The sequence below is a fragment of the Argopecten irradians genome, chromosome 2 (assembly GCF_041381155.1).
Source record: "Argopecten irradians isolate NY chromosome 2, Ai_NY, whole genome shotgun sequence".
NCBI lineage: Eukaryota > Metazoa > Mollusca > Bivalvia > Pectinida > Pectinidae > Argopecten > Argopecten irradians.
The window spans coordinates 54881605-54908156 of record NC_091135.1 but is presented as its reverse complement, the minus strand read 5'-3'; the positions used below and the strand labels follow the sequence as shown (position 1 = coordinate 54908156).

At 32.6% G+C, this 26552-nt stretch overlaps 1 protein-coding gene across 7 annotated transcripts; it reads right to left on the bottom strand.

Moving 5' to 3' along the window:
• Positions 1-1269: 1269 nt before the first annotated feature.
• Positions 1270-26492, bottom strand: LOC138315981 (divergent protein kinase domain 1C-like). Of its 7 annotated transcripts, none has more exons than XM_069257426.1 (6): positions 26426-26476; positions 24894-24988; positions 24351-24468; positions 22713-22918; positions 7908-8774; positions 1270-7536 (listed from the first exon to the last, which is right to left on the bottom strand). In XM_069257426.1, the coding sequence occupies exons 4-6, from the start codon at positions 22866-22868 to the stop codon at positions 7327-7329; spliced, it is 1233 nt and encodes a 410-aa protein (XP_069113527.1). In that variant the 5' UTR covers positions 22869-22918; positions 24351-24468; positions 24894-24988; positions 26426-26476; the 3' UTR covers positions 1270-7326. The 7 variants fall into 7 exon arrangements, with proteins under 7 accessions (XP_069113527.1, XP_069113529.1, XP_069113524.1 ...); XM_069257428.1 differs by having other exon boundaries at positions 26443-26465; XM_069257423.1 differs by lacking the exon at positions 24351-24468.
• Between the last annotated feature and the right edge of the window lie 60 nt (positions 26493-26552).

Genomic DNA, 26552 nt, shown 5'->3' with positions numbered 1-26552 from the left:
TTTGTATTTTTAGCCCATCATCAGACTGTGGGCTATTCAAATCGCCTTTCTTCCATGGTCAGTCCTTCCATCCATCCGTAATTAACAATTCTTGTTATCGCTATTTCTCAGAAACTACATTAGGAATCTTTCTCAAATTTTATATATAGGTTCCCCTATGACCCTATATTAGTTGCATATATAAATGTATATACCGGCATTGCATTTTGGGACCGATTGGTTAACAAGATGGCCTTCATCTTGGATTTTGATAACCTAAATTAAGTTTGTTACTGGCTTTTCTTAGAAAGTACTGAAGAGATCCTTTTCAAATTCATATGTATGCATGTTCCCGTATACAGGACCCTATTTGTGCATATTGCATTTTGTGACAGAATTGTCGACAAGATTACAGGCCGCCATCTTGGATTTTGAACACTGAAGTTTGTTATCACAGTTTTTTGAAAGTGCTGAAAGTGTCTTTCTTAAGTTTCATATGTTAAGGCTCCACATGGGCCCTAGATGTGCATATTGCAATTTGAGACAGTTAAGTGAACATAATGGCAAACAGGTCACTATCTTTTATTTTGTAACCCCTGGAGTATTGAGGATGGGATCTTCCTAATTTCATATGCATTTTGAAGTTTACTTTTAAAAGCATTGTCAGACATAGATAATTCTTTGGTGGGCACCAAGATCCTTCTGGGATCTTGTTACCAAACCCAAGGACGTACATGAGAAGGATAAGTCACACTGGGTTTTGGGGAAATCCAAGGCAGGCGCTTTTGTGTTTGTGCACTGACCGTGACGTTGGGCGACGACTGATTTTCCTTTGATATCCGCCGGCGCAGCCTTTGATGTAGCTTGCGGGTGCGAGGGTTACCGTCTTACTTTCTGAAGCGGGGCCGTCATTTCATGAGCTGTCGATCTTTTTTAACGAAAATTTAAGACATATCCTCTAAATATTCCGTCTTTAAAGCAAGTAATATACGTCATGAAATTTAATAAACTTTACAATGGTGTTTCGTTTGACTCGATAAGACAAGTATTTGTTGAGAAAAACGGTTTTTATTCCAGGTTCATAGGCGTCTCGCGTGGTGTTTAGTAATGGAAAGAGACAGTCACGAATCCTTCTCACTTATAAATACTTGCCAGACCTAAGGATTGTAGCCAATTTCATATCACACATTATGTATATTTTGAAATGTTTGAATTATAATATAAACAGAAAATTTGCTATACATGTAGGGAGTAAAATTTGGCTACTGTGAATTATGAAAACAAAACTCCTTAAAATTAGTAAATTTTATTAACTGACTAGTTGGATAAAAATGAACAAAACAATAATATGCACATATTAAGTAGAAAAATATATGTAGCTCCAAATGATGTATAAATTAAATCAATCACCAAAAAAGAACTTAATGCATCATATCCATCCAGGTACCAACAAAACACTGACTTATATTGCATCCGAATCAAAATAAACAATTTGAAGAAGACGTTTAACAGCAAACATATAAGGCATATACATGAACCTAATACACAATATTTGGAAAACATTCATATCCTCATATTCTTCATCCACATGACTTAAGAAAAACAAGAGGCCTATGGGCCTTTACGGTCACCTGAGTTCGGATACAGAATGAAACAAAGACATATAAACATTAGGCCCTTGAATTCAGTCAGTGATTTTATAAATTTGAGTTTTTAATCTATGAAGATTATTTGGTTCCATCAAATCTGTGTATTCAGAAGAAGAGTTTTGAAATTCTAGCCATTTTGACCCCTTTTAGCCTGGCCCCTCTGGCCCCTGTTAAAATGCTATCTCAGGCTAATAATTCAAACCCAGTTTGACTCATTTCCTATGAAAACCGAGCAAATAATGTTCATAAATGTGTTTTTCCTATATAAGCTATAGCAAATTTGACCCCCTCCCTAGGGGAAACTTGAGATCCCAGGGTCATATAATTCACAATTTTTGTAAAGGACCTTAAGACCTTTCCACCTATGAAGAGTACCGGTATTTGATTCTACCAGAATTTGAGAAGAATATTTTTGAAGTTTTAGCTTATTTCACCCCTTTTGGCCCTGTCCCTTAGAAGGATCCTTGGGGTTAGTCATGGAAAATTTGTTAAATTGATTGAATGGCCATCTAATAGGGAAAATTCTGACAACATTTAACTAATTCCCTTTAACAAATGACCATATAATGCTCAAAAATGTGTTTTCTCTATTTAAACTACATAGTAAACTTAACCCACCACCCAGGGGTCTGTGTTAAATCTACCACATACACAATGAATAGAATAGAGGCTGGTATTAATATATGTTATACCTTCGAAAAGCTTTACCTCCAGGAAATTTATTTTTTTGCCAAAAGTTACAAGTTCAATTGAGGAATTTGCTTGCTCTTGGAGAACCCTTTCTGTCATTTTCTGTTTACACAACAAATATCCGGGGCTCTGCCATTCTAATCTTGAGTATGGGTGCTTTGGAAGTATACACCCTATATGGTATATGTGAATTCAAGGAAACTTGAGAACATGGCTTGCTTGAAATTTTGAGCACAGAAATTTTGCATGAAGTAGCAACTTAAGCTTTAGAATATGAATTTTGAGCATATATCTTGAACAACTGAGACTTCATCTTACATGAGCAAAGTGATGATAAATATAAACAAGAGAAATCAGAAATGTTTAGACAATGATATGGTTAAACTAAAGATATAATTTCAATGCTTTAGAAATTGGCATTTTACCTCCAGGACTAGACTTTGTAAAAAAGTCAAAATCATTTATTTAAACAAAATTGGTAGAACGTCTTCTAAATATGCTGTAAGTAAATTATGAGGTCAGGTATTCTTTCCACATATCAAGGTATTGAAGCTCATTTGATTTTTTGGCTGCTGTGTATTCTATAAGTCTATTTAATGTAAAGATTGAAGTTTTGTCATTGTATAAGTCTATATTCAATGTAAAGATTGATGTTCTAAAGTATCATTATAAGTAATATTCTATACTTTCTTCTGAAATGCCCAGGTAACATATCACTAGATGCATTATGCATTTTCCAATACTGAATCATGTGTGTTCTAATGACAGAGGCTTACGGGTGGGATCATAGGTGTTAAAATACTATAAATTTGAATACATATAGTAAAGAATACATGAATGGATCTACCAGCAAACATTTATTTTGAGAGCTGGTTGAAATATCTGATCTAATAATGGCACAATTATAATGAAGATAATTTCCTAAGATTATATCATGACAGGTCAGGTTTTAACTGGCAAAATACCAAACTAAATGGACATACAAATAACAAGAGGCCCAAGGGCTTTAATGGTCATCTGACTACCTTGGCAATAGCCATATAGGAAATTAATTAGATATGGTGTCATGGTAGCGATCTTCGATTTGGGATCAACCAGAAATGCAACAACACTATTGTAACACAAGACAAGATCATATCAGTAATACAAGGTCAAGTTTCAGCCAAATCGCAACAGAAGAACTTGAGAAGAAGTTCAGAATGTGTTTTGAAGATGGCTGCTGTGGTGGATTTCGGATTGACCCGAAAAATAACAGCACTTCATCAGGACCACATCATCCAAGTTTCAGCTAAATCGAATTGACGGATCGCCACCTGTCAATCAAACCGCACGTGACTTTGCATTTTGTATTGTGTGTGCTACGATATTTGCTCCGACATTGAATAGAAACACGTGCGTTTGTGAGCACGAGGCGTGGCTATATTGCACCTGGCGATCGGTCAATTGGTAGAATTTGAGAAGTTGAAAATGTGTTTTCAAGATGGCGGTTGTGGTGGCCATCTTGGATTTCAAATTGACCCAAAAAATAACAACATTTTGTCAGAACAATGTCAGGTTCATTTTAGGCAAGTTTGAGCACCAGTAAAAGAAGTTCAAAATATGTTTTCAAGATGGCGGCTGTGGCAGGCATCTTGGATTCCAGATCAATCCAAAAAATAAAAACACTTGGTCGGGACCATGTAAGGATCATTTCATGCAAGTTTCAGTCAAATCACATGGAGTGAACTTTAGAAGAAGTTCAAAATGTGTTTTCAAGAGGTCAGTTGTGGTGGCCATCTTGGATTTCGGGTCGATCTGACGAATAACAACACTTTGTTGGGACCATGTCAGGATCATTTCAGGCAAGTTCAAGCAAATTTGCACTGGTAGAGCTTGAGAAGTACAAAATTCAAGATTTTAGAATATTTGACTCCCATGACCTTGAAAGTAGGTCAAGGTCATTCATTTTCACAACTTTGGTAGTCCTTTATCGTCGCATGCTACTGGCTAAATATAAATCCCCGGGACTTTCGGTTAGTAAGAAGCAGTAGTTAAAATATTTTAGCCTATTTGACCCCTGTGACTTTGAAAGTAGGTCATTCATTTTCACAACTTTGGTAGCCCTTCATCCTAGCATGTCACAGGCCAAATATGAGTACCATGAACCTTTCGGTAAGTTAGAAGAAGTCAATCAAAGATTTTTGCGTATTAGACCCCTGTGACCTTGAAAGTTGGTGAATGTTATTCATTTTCATAAATTGGTAATCCTTTATCCCAGCATGCTACAGGCCAAATATGAGTACTCTGGGCCTTACTGTTATTGAGAAGAAGTCGTTCAAAGATTTTCGCTTATTTGACAACTGTGACCTTGATAATAAGTCAAGGTCAGTCATTTTCACATATTTGGTAGCCCTTCATCCCAGCATGCCACAGGCAAAATATGAGTACCCTTGGACTTTCAATTACCGTGTTCGACCCAATTAGCGCCCATGTCCCTATAAACGCCCCTCCCCCTTTTTGAGGCCTCGATTTCAATTGCCCACGCATAAAGAGAGACCAAAACTACACATGACTGTACAGATTTGCAATAATTAAGTCTTATTAGCACCTTTTCCATTTTTTAAACGCCCTGGGAGCTTATTGGGTCGAATACGGTAGTCATAAGAAGGCATTCAAATATTTCAGACTATTTGATCACCTGTGACCTTGAAAGTAGGCCGAGGTCATTCATTTCCACATGTTTGGTAGTCCTTCATCCTAGCATGCCACAGGACAAATATGAGTACCATGGAACTTTCGGTTAATTAGAAGAAGTCGTTCAAAGATTTTAGCGTATTTGATCCCTGTGACCTTGAAAGTAGGTGAAGGTCATTCATTTTCACACCTTTGGTAGCCCTTCATCCCAGCATGCTACAGACCAAATACTGGGCCTTTTCTGTTATTGAGAAGAAGTTGTTTGAATGAAAAGTTAACCCACGGCGCACGGCAGACGACGGACGGTGTAAGATGACTATAGGTCTTCCTGACCCTTTGGGTTAGATGACCTAAAAATACACTGTAATACATTGGCAAGTTCTCTGACTAAATAACATCACTACTGGTTATATCTGTCTATTGCTACACTGATGACTGAACCAAAACTAGTTCCAGTCAAATAAGTATCTAATCTGCCTATTGCTTAAGAGTAAATTAAAATTTCACAAGGAAATGCAATATTAGGCGATGCATGCTCACATAATCACAAGATTGTTTTTTATTATGTAATGTTGGAATGTTTACGATTCTATTTTTGGTAAGACAATAGTAACCTATGATCATTAATATGTAGGTAACAAGGAACATAATTAAAGTCTTTATCAAAGACCCTTTTTTATGTTACAGACATACAGACACGTCTCTGGTATAAATCTAGACAGGTTAGTGTGGTACGGTCCTTCAAAGAAATCGCCTGAACAAATAACAATATATACATAGCATTGGTTTTGGAAGTTTTGCGTCACTCCTTTGGAATCTTCAAAGACGTCTATTTGGCTATATCGGCAATTTTTTTCTGTAAAAATGCCTTAAGATTTGCTATAATATATAGTCCAGGATTTGAACTAACAACATGCAGTGATGGTAACCCCTGGAGTATCAAAGATAGTCCATGGGTGGATATATTGACAATGATAGTAACCCCTTGAGTATTGAGGATGATATAATGTCTAAGACACCAGCTGTATAGCCTACTAATCAATACTCATGGAGAAAATGGTATTATTAATAACAAAACTTGGAAACTAAAATAATACTGAAATTTTAGCTTTAATAGCTGCAGAGAAGAAAACAAACCCTTTTTAACCCTACCCTTCTCTTTTACTTTAACCATGAAATAAGTTATATAACTTATACCAATCTTTTTTTTCAATGGATGTAAGCATGAAAGGGATCTTAGCATGGGAGGAAACGAGAGTTCCCAGAAAAAGATTGGGCAGATAGAACTTTTCACGTGTTAGCTAGGTGAAATACGACTGGCTACCACCTGTTCAGTCTGAGTGGACCAGTTTGATGTTCCTATGTCTGTGATATGTAGGCTTATAATCATTTTGTTGGTCCCCAGAGCATCGTTATAACCATGTTTTACTGTATAAACAACATTAAGTGCTTAATCTCTTTAAAAGAAGTAATACTTCAACAACAATGCAATTAATTGCATAGCTATTTGTAAATATTAATATAATAAAATACATACAATTAAAAAAATGTTTATAAAAATATTGGAATGTTGAAAATATGGAATGACATTTCATTCTAAAAACCTAATTATCTGAATTACATAACAGATTTAAATTTAGTTACAACAAATAAAATGTACAAATTCTCAAAAGAATATTTGAAGAACATAATCATATAAAAAGCGAAAAATAATCTTAATTAAACTTTTGAGTCTGGTAAATATCAAACCACAGTGATCTGGTTATAGTGTTATTCTTAATTCCATATACTACCGGTAATAAGAAAAATGGGAAAAACTTGTTGATCGCATATTTAATCATGAGCAGATCTTTAATGAAATGTCTGGTAAGACGTATGTTTTAATGTTAACATTATTAAAACGTTGATGAAAGTCAACTTATAACTTTACCTTTTACCAACCATGCATGCATGTATATTTCAGCAAACCAAGATTTTTTTCAGTTCAAATAAATCAAATATATCAAAAGATAAAAACAAAACAAAAAAATATGGAACAAAAAAATGGAAAAACTCTATCATTTACATAACTTTTCGACTTCTTTCCTTTCAGAGGACATACGAAGTACATGTATATAAATGGGCATGTGAACCTTTTTTTTACACATCTAGAAGAAAGATGTTTAGAATCTTGCCTATCCAAACGTTACATGGCCATATGACCAACAAACAAAAATCATCAGACAGTTAGAGTGTTGAGCAGATTATACAGCTGTCTTTCCATAGTTTCCGTGGCTGTAATGCATTGTTTCTTATTTCATATGATAATCTGCTCAACAATTATGTTAATTTCAGATTAGCTAACTTTGGATTTGAGCAGACTGTAAAGTCTTTCCATTGTTTCTGTGGCCGTGGGCGTCCTCACTACCTCGCCCATATTTTTGTTGGGGTAGGCACACTCTTGTAGTACCACAATCAGATCTTTGGCAATGGAAGTCGGCGGATCATGCAACAGACCACGGAAAAAGTTTGATGGTATATCAATGAAGATGTCCTCACAAATATTCTGAAATCATAGAGATGGAATTGAGTTGAAAAATCATGCATGGAAATTTGGGACTAAAATTGGTTGTCTCCATCTTATTACATACTAACTGACAAATTCCACATCATTTCAGAAAGTATCACCACAACGGAAAGTAGTGGCCATCAATATCTATGTACTGTTTTATGGCCAGAAATGAGAGATTGTTACCAGAATGTTTGAACTAAATATAAAGTTAGAGAAAAACTTTTTGCATTATGTCTCAATTTACTTCTGGACTAGTACCAGTATTACATGTCCCCTTTTTTGAATTAATTTCTTTTATTATTAATGTTATGATGAGAGCTGTCTTCATTTTTTTAACAGAAAATTACTTTCAATGATATACCAACCTGTAAGTTGTTATTAACTCTTCTACCATTACAAGTTTTTTTAACAGTGTCACACATTCCTCGGCAGTCAAAAAAATCACAATCCGAGTCCTGTCTACAGGTACCTTTCATGTTCATTGACATTTTCTCATCGAAAAACAAGGAATCTGAATCCAGGATCTTAACACTCAAATCTTCACCAACACCAAAGTTATCTCCCTTAACATCACAAAAGTGAAGTGGCTGATAAAAATCTGTTTCAAGTGACTGTGCTATGTCCATTAGTTTTAATGCAGCTTCCACTCGTTTAGGCCATGGAGACAACCCAAAGAACCCAGGACTGAGAATATTTCCAGGTGGGGCATATTCCATAAAGTAGTATTCACCACATGTGCCATACAAACGTGGCACATACGGAATATCTTGGTAGACTTTCATAAACAAATACTCATCTTGCTGGATTAAAGACCATATACTCATCAAAGCAACATGGTCAGCATTCTTGTAAGCAGCAGATTTCACATATTCTTCAAAATCCATTGACCAAAGTTCAGAGAAAATATTTTGCTGTGATGAAACAGTAAAATGCATATCTCCAAAAGCTCTGTTTGTCATAATGACTTTAGCCATTTCCAGGCCATCCTTGGATACTGCACTGTCATCATTCAAAGGCAAAACTAAACGATCATACTCCTCATTTTTATGCCTGGACTTTGTCTTCATGACAACTTTGATTCTCTCCCCTGTTCTGCATGCCTCGTTGCATTCTAGAATCAGCACCTTTTTACCCTGGCGATAGTTGGTGCACTTGACAAAGTCTATTGTCTGCTTTTCACATAAGTCACTACAAAGGTTTCCAGCCACGATATGGTCTTTATACCGCTGACACTGAAAGTAAACAAAGGTCATACAATATACAATGGTTATAATACTGTTACACATCAAACCAAAGAAGACTATGTTCATGTAATCACTCCTTGATATGAACCAAAGAAGCATGCTCCAGTAGCTGGATCAGTTCTCTAACACATGAAACCATGTAAATAAAACACAGTGGTAACAAATATTGGGGATGGGGGGAATTGCATTGGTATAAATATGGTTATAGGAATCTTGGTAGGAAATGTTATAACCATGGAATCATTGTAAACATGGTATAACCATGGAATCATTGTAAACATGTTATAACCATGGAATCATTGTAAACATGTTATAACCATGGAATCATTGTAAACATGTTATAACCATGGAATCATTGTAAACATGTTATAACCATGGAATCATTGTAAACAGGTTATAACCATGGAATCATTGTAAACATGTTATAACCATGGAATCATTGTAAACATGGTATAACCATGGAATCATTGTAAACATGGTATAACCATGGAATCATTGTAAACAGGTTATAACCATGGAATCATTGTAAACAGGTTATAACCATGGAATCATTGTAAACATGTTATAACCATGGAATCATTGTAAACATGGTATAACCATGGAATCACTGTCAACAGGTTATAACCATGGAATCATTGTAAACAGGTTATAACCATGGAATCATTGTAAACATGTTATAACCATGGAATCATTGTAAACATGTTATAACCATGGAATCACTGTCAACAGGTTATAACCATGGAATCATTGTAAACAGGTTATAACCATGGAATCATTGTAAACAGGTTATAACCATGGAATCATTGTAAACATGTTATAACCATGGAATCATTGTAAACATGTTATAACCATGGAATCATTGTAAACATGTTATAACCATGGAATCATTGTAAACATGTTATAACCATGGAATCATTGTAAACAGGTTGTAAACATGGTTATAACCATGGAATCATTGTAAACATGTATAACCATGGAATCATTGTAAACATGTATAACCATGGAATCATTGTAAACATGTTATAACCATGGAATCATTGTAAACATGTTATAACCATGGAATCATTGTAAACATGTTATAACCATGGAATCATTGTAAACATTTAAACATGGATCATTGTAAACATATAACCATGGAATCATTGTAAACATGTTATAACCATGGAATCATTGTAAACATGTATAACTCATGGTTATAACCATGGAATCATTGTAAACAGGTTATAACCATGGAATCATTGTAAACATGTTATAACCATGGAATCATTGTAAACATGTTATAACCATGGAATCATTGTAAACATGTTATAACCATGGAATCATTGTAAACATGTTATAACCATGGAATCATTGTAAACATGTTATAAACCATGGAATCATTGTAAACATGTTATAACCATGGAATCATTGTAAACATGGATTATATAACCATGGAATCATTGTAAACATGTTATAACCATGGAATCATTGTAAACATGTTATAACCATGGAATCATTGTAAACAGGTTATAACCATGGAATCATTGTAAACAGGTTATAACCATGGAATCATTGTAAACATGTTATAACCATGGAATCATTGTAAACAGTTTATAACCATGGAATCATTGTAAACATGTTATAACCATGGAATCATTGTAAACATGTTATAACCATGGAATCATTGTAAACAGGTTATAACCATGGAATCATTGTCAACATGTTATAACCATGGAATCATTGTAAACAGGTTATAACCATGGAATCATTGTCAACAGGTTACAACATGGAATCATTGTAAACAGGTTATAACCATGGAATCATTGTAAACATGGTATAACCATGGAATCATTGTAAACATGTTATAACCATGGAATCATTGTAAACATGTTATAACCATGGAATCATTGTAAACATGTTATAACCATGGAATCATTGTAAACATGTTATAACCATGGAATCATTGTAAACATGGTATAACCATGGGAATCATTGTAAACAGGTTATAACCATGGAATCATTGTAAACATGTTATAACCATGGAATCATTGTAAACATGTTATAACCATGGAATCATTGTAAACAGGTTATAACCATGGAATCATTGTAAACATGTTATAACCATGGAATCATTGTAAACATGTTATAACCATGGAATCATTGTAAACATGTTATAACCATGGAATCATTGTAAACATGTTATAACCATGGAATCATTGTAAACATGTTATAACCATGGAATCATTGTAAACATGGTTATAACCATGGAATCATTGTAAACATGTTATAACCATGGAATCATTGTAAACAGGTTATAACCATGGAATCATTGTAAACATGTTATAACCATGGAATCATTGTAAACATGTTATAACCATGGAATCATTGTAAACATGTTATAACCATGGAATCATTGTAAACAGGTTATAACCATGGAATCATTGTAAACATGTTATAACCATGGAATCATTGTAAACATGTTATAACCATGGAATCATTGTAAACATGGTTATAACCATGGAATCATTGTAAACATGTTATAACCATGGAATCATTGTAAACATGTTATAACCATGGAATCATTGTAAACATGTTAATAACCATGGAATCATTGTAAACATGTTATAACCATGGAATCATTGTAAACATGTTATAACCATGGAATCATTGTAAACATGTTATAACCATGGAATCATTGTAAACATGTTATAACCATGGAATCATTGTAAACAGGTTATAACCATGGAATCATTGTAAACATGTTATAACCATGGAATCATTGTAAACATGTTATAACCATGGAATCATTGTAAACATGTTATAACCATGGAATCATTGTAAACATGGTATAACCATGGAATCATTGTAAACAGGTTATAACCATGGAATCATTGTAAACAGGTTATAACCATGGAATCATTGTAAACATGTTATAACCATGGAATCATTGTAAACATGTTATAACCATGGAATCATTGTAAACATGTTATAACCATGGAATCATTGTAAACATGTTATAACCATGGAATCATTGTAAACATGTTATAACCATGGAATCATTGTAAACATGTTATAACCATGGAATCATTGTCAACAGGTTATAACCATGGAATCATTGTAAACATGTTATAACCATGGAATCATTGTAAACATGTTATAACCATGGAATCATTGTAAACATGTTATAACCATGGAATCATTGTAAACATGTTATAACCATGGAATCATTGTAAACAGGTTATAACCATGGAATCATTGTAAACATGGTATAACCATGGAATCATTGTAAACAGGTTATAACCATGGAATCATTGTAAACATGTTATAACCATGGAATCATTGTAAACAGGTTATAACCATGGAATCATTGTAAACATGTTATAACCATGGAATCATTGTCAACATGTTATAACCATGGAATCATTGTAAACAGGTTATAACCATGGAATCATTGTAAACATGTTATAACCATGGAATCATTGTAAACATGTTATAACCATGGAATCATTGTAAACATGTTATAACCATGGAATCATTGTAAACATGTTATAACCATGGAATCATTGTAAACATGTTATAACCATGGAATCATTGTAAACAGGTTATAACCATGGAATCATTGTAAACATGTTATAACCATGGAATCATTGTAAACATGTTATAACCATGGAATCATTGTAAACAGGTTATAACCATGGAATCATTGTAAACATGTTATAACCATGGAATCATTGTAAACAGGTTATAACCATGGAATCATTGTAAACATGTTATAACCATGGAATCATTGTAAACATGTTATAACCATGGAATCATTGTAAACATGTTATAACCATGGAATCATTGTAAACAGGTTATAACCATGGAATCATTGTAAACATGTTATAACCATGGAATCATTGTAAACATGTTATAACCATGGAATCATTGTAAACATGTTATAACCATGGAATCATTGTAAACAGGTTATAACCATGGAATCATTGTAAACATGTTATAACCATGGAAGAAATTGTAAACAGGTTATAACCATGGAATCATTGTAAACAGGTTATAACCATGGAATCATTGTAAACATGTTATAACCATGGAATCATTGTAAACATGTTATAACCATGGAATCATTGTAAACATGTTATAACCATGGAATCATTGTAAACAGGTTATAACCATGGAATCATTGTAAACATGTTATAACCATGGAATCATTGTAAACATGTTATAACCATGGAATCATTGTAAACAGGTTATAACCATGGAATCATTGTAAACATGTTATAACCATGGAATCATTGTAAACATGTTATAACCATGGAATCATTGTAAACATGTTATAACCATGGAATCATTGTAAACAGGTTATAACCATGGAATCATTGTAAACAGGTTATAACCATGGAATCATTGTCAACATGTTATAACCATGGAATCATTGTAAACAGGTTATAACCATGGAATCATTGTAAACAGGTTATAACCATGGAATCATTGTAAACATGTTATAACCATGGAATCATTGTAAACATGTTATAACCATGGAATCATTGTAAACATGTTATAACCATGGAATCATTGTAAACAGGTTATAACCATGGAATCATTGTAAACAGGTTATAACCATGGAATCATTGTAAACATGTTATAACCATGGAATCATTGTAAACATGTTATAACCATGGAATCATTGTAAACAGGTTATAACCATGGAATCACTGTCAACAGGTTATAACCATGGAATCATTGTAAACATGTTATAACCATGGAATCATTGTAAACATGTTATAACCATGGAATCATTGTAAACATGTTATAACCATGGAATCATTGTAAACAGGTTATAACCATGGAATCATTGTAAACAGGTTATAACCATGGAATCATTGTAAACATGTTATAACCATGGAATCATTGTAAACATGGTTATAACCATGGAATCATTGTAAACATGTTATAACCATGGAATCATTGTAAACATGGTTATAACCATGGAATCATTGTAAACATGGTTATAACCATGGAATCATTGTAAACATGTTATAAACCATGGAATCATTGTAAACATGGTTATAACCATGGAATCATTGTAAACAGGTTATAACCATGGAATCATTGTAAACAGGTTATAACCATGGAATCATTGTAAACATGTTATAACCATGGAATCATTGTAAACAGGTTATAACCATGGAATCATTGTAAACATGTTATAACCATGGAATCATTGTAAACAGGTTATAACCATGGAATCATTGTAAACATGTTATAACCATGGAATCATTGTAAACATGTTATAACCATGGAATCATTGTAAACAGGTTATAACCATGGAATCATTGTAAACATGTTATAACCATGGAATCATTGTAAACAGGTTATAACCATGGAATCATTGTAAACATGTTATAACCATGGAATCATTGTAAACATGTTATAACCATGGAATCATTGTAAACATGGTTATAACCATGGAATCATTGTAAACATGTTATAACCATGGAATCATTGTAAACATGTTATAACCATGGAATCATTGTAAACATGTTATAACCATGGAATCATTGTTAACATGTTATAACCATGGAATCATTGTAAACATGTTATAACCATGGAATCATTGTAAACATGTTATAACCATGGAATCATTGTAAACATGTTATAACCATGGAATCATTGTAAACATGTTATAACCATGGAATCATTGTAAACAGGTTATAACCATGGAATCATTGTAAACAGGTTATAACCATGGAATCATTGTAAACATGTTATAACCATGGAATCATTGTTAACAGGTTATAACCATGGAATCACTGTCAACAGGTTATAACCATGGAATCATTGTAAACAGGTTATAACCATGGAATCATTGTAAACATGTTATAACCATGGAATCATTGTAAACATGTTATAACCATGGAATCATTGTAAACATGTTATAACTATGGAATCATTGTAAACAGGTTATAACCATGGAATCATTGTAAACAGGTTATAACCATGGAATCATTGTAAACATGTTATAACCATGGAATCATTGTAAACAGGTTATAACCATGGAATCATTGTAAAACAGGTTATAACCATGGAATCAAACAGTTATAACCATGGAATCATTGTAAACAGGTTATAACCATGGAATCATTGTAAACAGGTTATAACCATGGAATCATTGTAAACATGTTATAACCATGGAATCATTGTAAACATGGTTATAACCATGGAATCATTGTAAACATGTTATAACCATGGAATCATTGTAAACATGTTTAACCATGGAATCATTGTAAACATTATAACCATGGAATCATTGTAAACATGTTATAACCATGGAATCATTGTAAACAGTTATAACCATGGAATCATTGTAAACAGGTTATAACCATGGAATCATTGTAAACAGTTATAACCATGGAATCATTGTAAACATGTTATAACATGGAATCATTGTAAACATGGTTATAACCATGGAATCATTGTAAACATGGTTATAACCATGGAATCATTGTAAACATGTTATAACCATGGAATCATTGTAAACAGGTTATAACCATGGAATCATTGTAAACATGTTATAACCATGGAATCATTGTAAACAGGTTATAACCATGGAATCATTGTAAACAGGTTATAACCATGGAATCATTGTAAACATGTTATAACCATGGAATCATTGTAAACAGGTTATAACCATGGAATCATTGTAAACATGGTTATAACCATGGAATCATTGTAAACATGTTATAACCATGGAATCATTGTAAACAGGTTATAACCATGGAATCATTGTAAACATGTTATAACCATGGAATCATTGTAAACAGGTTATAACCATGGAATCATTGTAAACATGTTATAACCATGGAATCATTGTAAACAGGTTATAACCATGGAATCATTGTAAACATGTTATAACCATGGAATCATTGTAAACATGTTATAACCATGGAATCATTGTAAACATGTTATAACCATGGAATCATTGTAAACAGGTTATAACCATGGAATCATTGTAAACATGTTATAACCATGGAATCATTGTAAACAGGTTATAACCATGGAATCATTGTAAATTATGTTATAACCATGGAATCATTGTAAACATGGTTATAACCATGGAATCATTGTAAACAGGTTATAACCATGGAATCATTGTAAACATGGTTATAACCATGGAATCATTGTAAACAGGTTATAACCATGGAATCATTGTAAACAGGTTATAACCATGGAATCATTGTAAACATGTTATAACCATGGAATCATTGTAAACATGTTATAACCATGGAATCATTGTAAACAGGTTATAACCATGGAATCATTGTTAACATGTTATAACCATGGAATCATTGTAAACAGGTTATAACCATGGAATCATTGTAAACATGTTATAACCATGGAATCATTGTAAACAGGTTATAACCATGGAATCATTGTAAACAGGTTATAACCATGGAATCATTGTAAACATGTTATAACCATGGAATCATTGTAAACAGGTTATAACCATGGAATCATTGTAAAACATGTTATAACCATGGAATCATTGTAAACATGTTATAACCATGGAATCATTGTAAACAGGTTATAACCATGGAATCATTGTAAACATGTTATAACCATGGAATCATTGTAAACATGTTATAACCATGGAATCATTGTAAACAGGTTATAACCATGGAATCATTGTAAACATGTTATAACCATGGAATCATTGTAAACATGTTATAACCATGGAATCATTGTAAACAGGTTATAACCATGGAATCATTGTAAACAGGTTATAACCATGGAATCATTGTAAACAGGTTATAACCATGGAATCATTGTAAACAGGTTATAACCATGGAATCATTGTAAACATGTTATAACCATGGAATCATTGTAAACATGTTATAACCATGGAATCATTGTAAACATGTTATAACCATGGAATCATTGTAAACAGGTTATAACCATGGAATCATTGTAAACAGGTTATAACCATGGAATCATTGTAAACAGGTTATAACCATGGAATCATTGTAAACAGGTTATAACCATGGAATCATTGTAAACAGGTTATAACCATGGAATCATTGTAAACATGTTATAACCATGGAATCATTGTAAACATGTTATAACCATGGAATCATTGTAAACAGGTTATAACCATGGAATCATTGTAAACATGTTATAACCATGGAATCATTGTAAACATGTTATAACCATGGAATCATTGTAAACAGGTTATAACCATGGAATCATTGTAAACATGTTATAACCATGGAATCATTGTAAACAGGTTATAACCATGGAATCATTGTAAACAGGTTATAACCATGGAATCATTGTAAACATGTTTATAACCATGGAATCATTGTAAACAGGTTATAACCATGGAATCATTGTAAACATGTTATAACCATGGAATCATTGTAAACAGGTTATAACCATGGAATCATTGTAAACATGTTATAACCATGGAATCATTGTAAACATGTTATAACCATGGAATCATTGTAAACAGTTATAACCATGGAATCATTGTAAACAGGTTATAACCATGGAATCATTGTAAACAGGTTATAACCATGGAATCATTGTAACATTGTAAACATGTTATAACCATGGAATCATTGTAAACATGTTATAACCATGGAATCATTGTAAACATGTTATAACCATGGAATCATTGTAAACAGTTATAACCATGGAATCATTGTAAACAGGTTATAACCATGGAATCATTGTAAACATGTTATAACCATGGAATCATTGTAAACAGGTTATAACCATGGAATCATTGTAAACATGTTATAACCATGGAATCATTGTAAACATGTTATAACCATGGAATCATTGTAAACATGTTATAACCATGGAATCATTGTAAACATGTTATAACATGGAATCATTGTAAACAGGTTATAAACCATGGAATCATTGTAAACAGGTTATAAACCATGGAATCATTGTAAACATGTTATAACCATGGAATCATTGTAAACATGGTTATAACCATGGAATCATTGTAAACATGGTTATAACCATGGAATCATTGTAAACAGTTATAACCATGGAATCATTGTAAACATGGTTATAACCACTGGAATCATTGTAAACATGTTATAACCATGGAATCATTGTAAACATGTTATAACCATGGAATCATTGTAAACAGGTTATAACCATGGAATCATTGTAAACATGTTATAACCATGGAATCATTGTAAACATGGTATAACCATGGAATCATTGTAAACAGGTTATAACCATGGAATCATTGTAAACATGGATCATGAACAGTATAACCATGGAATCATTGTAAACAGGTTATAACCATGGAATCATTGTAAACATGTTATAACCATGGAATCATTGTAAACATGTTATAACCATGGAATCATTGTAAACATGTATAACCATGGAATCATTGTAAACAGGTTATAACCATGGAATCATTGTAAACATGTTATAACCATGGAATCATTGTAAACAGGTTATAACCATGGAATCATTGTAAACAGTTATAAACCATGGAATCATTGTAAACATGTTATAACCATGGAATCATTGTAAACATGGTTATAACCATGGAATCATTGTAAACAGGTTATAACCATGGAATCATTGTAAACATGTTATAACCATGGAATCATTGTAAACATGTTATAACCATGGAATCATTGTAAACAGGTTTATAACCATGGAATCATTGTAAACATGTTATAACCATGGAATCATTGTAAACATGTTATAACCATGGAATCATTGTAAACAGGTTATAACCATGGAATCATTGTAAACATGTTATAACCATGGAATCATTGTAAACATGTTATAACCATGGAATCATTGTAAACAGGTTATAACCATGGAATCATTGTAAACATGGTTATAACCATGGAATCATTGTAAACATGTTATAACCATGGAATCATTGTAAACATGTTATAACCATGGAATCATTGTAAACATGGTATAACCATGGAATCATTGTAAACAGGTTATAACCATGGAATCATTGTAAACATGGTTATAACCATGGAATCATTGTAAACATGGTTATAACCATGGAATCATTGTAAACATGTTATAACCATGGAATCATTGTAAACAGGTTATAACCATGGAATCATTGTAAACATGGTTATAACCATGGAATCATTGTAAACAGGTTATAACCATGGAATCATTGTAAACAGGTTATAACCATGGAATCATTGTAAACATGTTATAACCATGGAATCATTGTAAACATGTTATAACCATGGAATCATTGTAAACATGGTATAACCATGGAATCATTGTAAACATGTTATAACCATGGAATCATTGTAAACATGGTTATAACCATGGAATCATTGTAAACAGGTTATAACCATGGAATCATTGTAAACATGTTATAAACCATGGAATCATTGTAAACATGTTATAACCATGGAATCATTGTAAACATGTATATAACCATGGAATCATTGTAAACAGGTTATAACCATGGAATCATTGTAAACAGGTTATAACCATGGAATCATTGTAAACAGTTATAACCATGGAATCATTGTAAACATGTTATAACCATGGAATCATTGTAAACAGTTTATAACCATGGAATCATTGTAAACAGGTTATAACCATGGAATCATTGTAAACATTTATAACCATGGAATCATTGTAAACATGTTATAACCATGGAATCATTGTAAACAGTTTATAACCATGGAATCATTGTAAACATGTTATAACCATGGAATCATTGTAACATGTTATAACCATGGAATCATTGTAAACATGTTATAACCATGGAATCATTGTAAACAGTTATAACCATGGAATCATTGTAAACATGTTATAACCATGGAATCATTGTAAACAGGTTATAACCATGGAATCATTGTAAACATGTTATAACCATGGAATCATTGTAAACATGTTATAACCATGGAATCATTGTAAACATGTTATAACCATGGAATCATTGTAAACAGTATAACCATGGAATCATTGTAACATGTTATAACCATGGAATCATTGTAAACATGTTTATAACCATGGAATCATTGTAAACATTATAACCATGGAATCATTGTAAACAGTTATAACCATGGAATCATTGTAAACAGGTTATAACCATGGAATCATTGTAAACATGTTATAACCATGGAATCATTGTAAACATGTTATAACCATGGAATCATTGTAAACATGGTTATAACCATGGAATCATTGTAAACAGGTTATAACCATGGAATCATTGTAAACAGGTTATAACCATGGAATCATTGTAAACATGTTATAACCATGGAATCATTGTAAACAGTTTAACCATGGAATCATTGTAAACATGTTATAACCATGGAATCATTGTAAACATGTTATAACCATGGAATCATTGTAAACATGGTTATAACCATGGAATCATTGTAAACATGGTTATAACCATGGAATCATTGTAAACATGGTTATAACCATGGAATCATTGTAAACAGTTATAACCATGGAATCATTGTAAACAGGTTATAACCATGGAATCATTGTAAACAGGTTATAACCATGGAATCATTGTAAACATGTTATAACCATGGAATCATTGTAAACAGGTTATAACCATGGAATCATTGTAAACAGTTATAACCATGGAATCATTGTAAACATTATAACCATGGAATCATTGTAAACATGTTATAACCATGGAATCATTGTAAACATGTTATAACCATGGAATCATTGTAAACAGGTTAAACCATACATGGAATCATTGTAAACAGGTTATAACCATGGAATCATTGTAAACAGGTTATAACCATGGAATCATTGTAAACAGGTTATAACCATGGAATCATTGTAAACATGTTATAACCATGGAATCATTGTAAACATGTTATAACCATGGAATCATTGTAAACATGTTATAACCATGGAATCATTGTAAACATGGTTATAACCATGGAATCATTGTAAACATGTTATAACCATGGAATCATTGTAAACATGTTATAACCATGGAATCATTGTAAACAGGTTATAACCATGGAATCATTGTAAACATGGTTATAACCATGGAATCATTGTAAACATGTTATAACCATGGAATCATTGTAAACATGTTATAACCATGGAATCATTGTAAACATGTTATAACCATGGAATCATTGTAAACATGTTATAACCATGGAATCATTGTAAACATGTTTATAAATCATGGAATCATTGTAAACACAGGTTATAACCATGGAATCATTGTAAACAGGTTATAACCATGGAATCATTGTAAACATGTTATAACCATGGAATCATTGTAAACATGGTTATAACCATGGAATCATTGTAAACAGGTTATAACCATGGAATCATTGTAAACATGTTATAACCATGGAATCATTGTAAACATGGTTATAACCATGGAATCATTGTAAACAGGTTATAACCATGGAATCATTGTAAACATGTTATAACCATGGAATCATTGTAAACATGGTTATAACCATGGAATCATTGTAAACATGGTTATAACCATGGAATCATTGTAAACAGGTTATAACCATGGAATCATTGAAACATTGTTAAACATGGAATCATTGTAAACAGTTATAACCATGGAATCATTGTAAACATGTTATAACCATGGAATCATTGTAAACATGTTATAACATGGAATCATTTTAAACAGGTTATAACCATGGAATCATTGTAAACAGGTTATAACCATGGATCATTGTAAACAGTTATAACCATGGAATCATTGTAAACATGTTATAACCATGGAATCATTGTAAACAGGTTATAACCATGGAATCATTGTAAACAGGTTATAACCATGGAATCATTGTAAACAGGTTATAACCATGGAATCATTGTAAACAGGTTATAACCATGGAATCATTGTAAACAGGTTATAACCATGGAATCATTGTAAACATGTTATAACCATGGAATCATTGTAAACATGGTATAAACATGGAATCATTGTAAACAGTATAACCATGGAATCATTGTAAACAGGTTATAACCATGGAATCATTGTAAACAGGTTATAACCATGGAATCATTGTAAACAGGTTATAACCATGGAATCATTGTAAACATGTTATAACCATGGAATCATTGTAAACAGGTTTAAACATTTGTTAGATCGGAATCATTGTAAACAGGTTATAACCATGGAATCATTGTAAACAGGTTATAACCATGGAATCATTGTAAACAGGTTATAACCATGGAATCATTGTAAACAGGTTATAACCATGGAATCATTGTAAACAGGTTATAACTATGGAATCATTGTAAACAGGTTATAACTATGGAATCATTGTAAACAGTTTATAACCATGGAATCATTGTAAACAGGTTTAAACATTTGTTATGACCTTGTTTTACTGTACACACTTCAATGTGTGGTTTACTTTATCTGAGGTTTTCAGTATTGTTCATTCATGTTTTTATTACCATGTGAATGAAATATTAACAGGGATAATCAAGGACAAAATCATTTTATTTTTATCTGAAATTCACAACATAATGTATATGACTTTTCCAAAAGGCATAAGATGAAGACCTGTTTATATGCTTGTCTACAAGGTGGATGTATTTCTAATTGGTTTTATAGAATGACAGCAGAGAACTTTCAATGCAGATCCTGAGGTTGACAAATTGGGCAACGGATGGACTTTGTCTTGTCAACTGACACCAAATCAGCAGAGCCACCACACATGGGATACCTGTTCTACACAAACAGTAATGTACCTACATGTAATGAGTTGTTATTCAAAGTGTTGAAGTATGAATAAAAGAAAATAAACATCGTAACTAGACCTTTTTGATTTTATTTCCTATTTTACTAGGCCAGGAAGATAATTAAGTAATCAACAATCTTTGCATAATTAACATTAATTTCTCCCTTTAACATTATGGCACAATCTTTTGCATTTACAATAAGTTAATTATTCCAGGGCTATATTTAATACTTACCACATCATCCAGAAGTGTACTAGACTCCTCCTCAGAACACCTATTGTCCTTCCAGATACTGTGTATGGTATATATAACCAGCACCACAACACTCAATGTCACCACACTACAGGTTAGCTTCAACAGTCGCCGCGGTTGCCATCGAATGATCTTCATACTGAACTTTCATCGTTAAGCTTCAGTATAATCCTTTCCACCTTCAGATCCTTCAAATGTAACAATGGAAACTAATGGGTTTAATTCCAACAATGTAAAGACATTTGCAATGAATGAAGTTTTTCTTTGTGAGTCATATTCAATTCTCAATGAATTTCAAATGGGGAAATGCACATTCAGACCCTGTAGTTAATTACGTTATAGTCAGTCAGATCACTGAAAAGTAAAGTGTTTAGAGTAAACTTCTAACATGATTTGACTGTTTGAAACTGAATTGTAAATTATCATTGAGTTTGACTACATGAATGTATATGTATATGTAACATCACCAGATTCCTTTCTGAGTCATCAGCACAAAGTTTTAACATTATATCATGGCTTGATGTGACCAGTTTTTCCACTTGAAGTTATTTAAGATTATTTTTGAAAGCATTTGAAAGCATGAAAATCAGCAATTTTACCTGGGTTTTTTTTCTTCTAAATATCAGACCAAAAAACCGAAAGTACATGCATTTTGTTTGATTAATAAACAAGTAAAAATCTTAATTTTCTATCCCAAATCTAGCTGCAATATTGTAGCTCAAAAGACTTTTTGACTGAAAATGGATTACCGGTACTACTAATGGAGCAAAGTAATGGTTATGCAAACTATTATAAAACGTTTGTTTGCATTTTATCATAGTTGTTTGATATAGCTTACCTACTAGGCAATAAAACTGAACCACATAAAATATCAAATTCTCATCGAAGCATTATTTTTTTTTACATCATACATATGAAGGTCTTTCTGAAGGGAATCTATACAGCAAGTCCACAAATTGTGAATTTGATGTCATGTGAGCGGTACGGTAGATATTAAGAATGGTAGTTATGTTTGTTTTGGACAAAAATAATATGTAAATGCATGTATACACCTAAAATAATTGGAAACCTACAAAAAAGTATAGAAAACTGTGCCCGAGTGATTTTGTAGGCAGTGCTCCACTACGACACATAGGGACCAATTCGTAACCGGCCTAAAGTTATAGTAGGCCGGGTACGTATATTCGTTCTATCCCAAATTGTACTTAAACCATCTGAAAATTACTGAACTTTAATAACATATCAAAGTCATTCTTCTGTATTTAACTGTTTTTAAAAGAGTTTATTTAAAAAACCCTAAGAACATACAAAGGTACATCTGCGTATTACAGAGTTATCTGCACATGCGGGTATAGGTATTGATTGTGACATCATGTATTTGCGAGCGTAACATCATACGTTTCGGATAAAGCAACGTAAATTGTGCTCACAAAATAATGACGTAACAATTGATACCTACCCGCAAGGGTAATAACTCTGTAATATGCAAAGACAGAATACATATGTATATGTTTATGATTTTTATTATACACTTGCAAACAAAATCTGAAAGTAATACCAGAGATTTAAATATAATTGGGATAAGTAACTAGGGCTGTTCTTGCGATATCATGTACCCACCTATTGTTATCGTAAACGGATGAACGGTTACCGCGAGACAAAGCTGTGCGTCTGCACACTATAGCTGGAGGCGAGTTATCATAGTGTTAGCCCATGAAGCTCTGTACGGCATATTTGACTACAAACCAATAATCATCGAATAGTATCTCATAGCTTTTTTACTGTTGCATTAGAGACGCTCATCTCATGCATGTATATATATATTTCTGTGTTGTTTTTTTATGAAAAATTGTAAAAGTAAAACCTATGCATTGAAAGTTCTGTAAGTAATGATCAAAGCGTTATTAAATTTTGGTGATTAATGACATATTATAAAAGCTTTTCTTGATTCCTGAGAATGAAAAAATACGATACATATAAATTTAATGTGTCAAACCCTGTAAATTTGATTCGGCTTTAGTAAAAACTAAAAAGATTGCTTGGTAAAGCCAGATATTTAAATAAATCATATTCAAATCTCTGGTAAAGCGGAATATTTACATTTCACTTAAAATTGACTTTTATTTCAATATGGTTCGGAAAATTAAGATTTTACAAACTTACTGTATAGCCTTCGAGACACAGGTAAATGGGCCCCCATTGAGTTAAGTGAGGCGATGACCTGGGGCGGTGGCCAGGTGTTCTGGCCGACGGTTCACCTGAAGACAGTATGACACCTTTGATTATATAAATGGAAATCAGTCAATTATTGAAATCAGAGTACGTGGTTTTAATTGTGCTATCTTTCACAACCCTATTGGACAGTTAACAGTATTGTCGCCATTATAAATTTAGAGTAGCTTCGACAATTTGTGTACAGTTTTAACACCGAATATTCAAAAGGTTCAATATGTTTAAATTCAATCAATTTAATATTCTATCATGTAAAATTGACCAAACAACAAATATTTGAAAACTTAATGGAAATCAGTCAATTATTGAATTCAGAGTATGTGGATTAATTGTGCTATCTTTTACGACCCTATCGGAACAGTATCGTCGCCATTATAAATTGAGGGTAGCTTCAATGATTTGTGTACAATTTAAACACCGATAATGCAAAAGGTTCAATATGTTTAAATTCAATCCATATAATATTCTAACATGTAAAATTTACCAAGCAACAAATATTTGAAAACTAAATGGAAATCAGTCAATTATTGATATTAGAGTATGTGGGTTTTATTATAATAATTTAATATTTCATGGGACGATCGGTTGTACCGATCAAGTAACCATGCCGGAATGAGGAAATTCACAGTTAACATTACGTTTATTTAGTGTAATACCTCTATAATTATGAAAATGTGATTGATTATTCAAATAAATTACATTTTCAATAAAGAGCAAACTTTAAGCTATTTGTTTTTTTTCTGTTCATCTCCTGAATTATACCCTAGATTGCTTCATCAGACGAAGCGTAGTTTCAATATGGCGGCGTTAGACTGGGCCGTTTTCATTTATTCGGAACAACCGGTTCGACCGTTGGTTAAATTCATTATTTCAAGTATAAATCCTGACGGACCTGCAGTTTTTGATACAGGCCTGTGCGAGCTTTGCCAAGGCTCGTCTGAAAACAATATAAAATCATCACCAGGTCCGTCATTAATTACTAGGTCCAACCAGTCAAACCGTATAGTCGAAAACAGCCCTGTACTCGACTGTAATTTAGACACGCGATGCACTCTGGGATAGCTTCCGCTGCGGGCGTCGTTAAGTAAGGCTATGAGGTACCTTCTTATACCTACTATTTAAATCTCTGGTAATACAGTATATTTTTCATAAAATCCTGCATTTGTGTAACTAAATTATTGCTCAGAACAGAGACTAAAATAGAGATCTCTGCCCCAAGTGATAAGCGTTGCTTAAATACAGGACTATTGTGGATCTGTTCAGCTGTTAGCTACACCTACTGGCATAAGATGGTAAACTGGTAAAAGTGGGCGATTCAGAAATAGCTGAAACAATGGATTCGGGCTTTCTAACAGGTTCTGAGGATTTTCCATGATAAAAATTGTTTTGATGGCATATCAAAAAGATATTAGGACACAAGACAATTTAAGATTCAAAGGATGGAGAGGTTAAAGATACATTACATGCGTTCTTTTCGTACCAGGAAGGATGGAGAATTAAATCCGGAAGTTTACAACAGGATTTTAAAAATAGAATCGATTTAAATTTTATGGACACCGGTAATTCCGGATTTCAACATAATGTGCTTCC

Bases quoted from the DNA above. Each gene is read 5' to 3' on its own strand.
- LOC138315981 (XM_069257430.1), bottom strand. From the start codon at position 22,868: ATGAAGATCATTCGATGGCAACCGCGGCGACTGTTGAAGCTAACCTGT. The intron at 8,775-22,712 runs GTAAGTATTAAA...GTTTACTTTCAG, and splicing joins GTACACTTCTGGATGATGTG to TGTCAGCGGTATAAAGACCA. The intron at 7,537-7,907 runs GTTGGTATATCA...CTATGATTTCAG, and splicing joins GAGTTAATAACAACTTACAG to AATATTTGTGAGGACATCTT.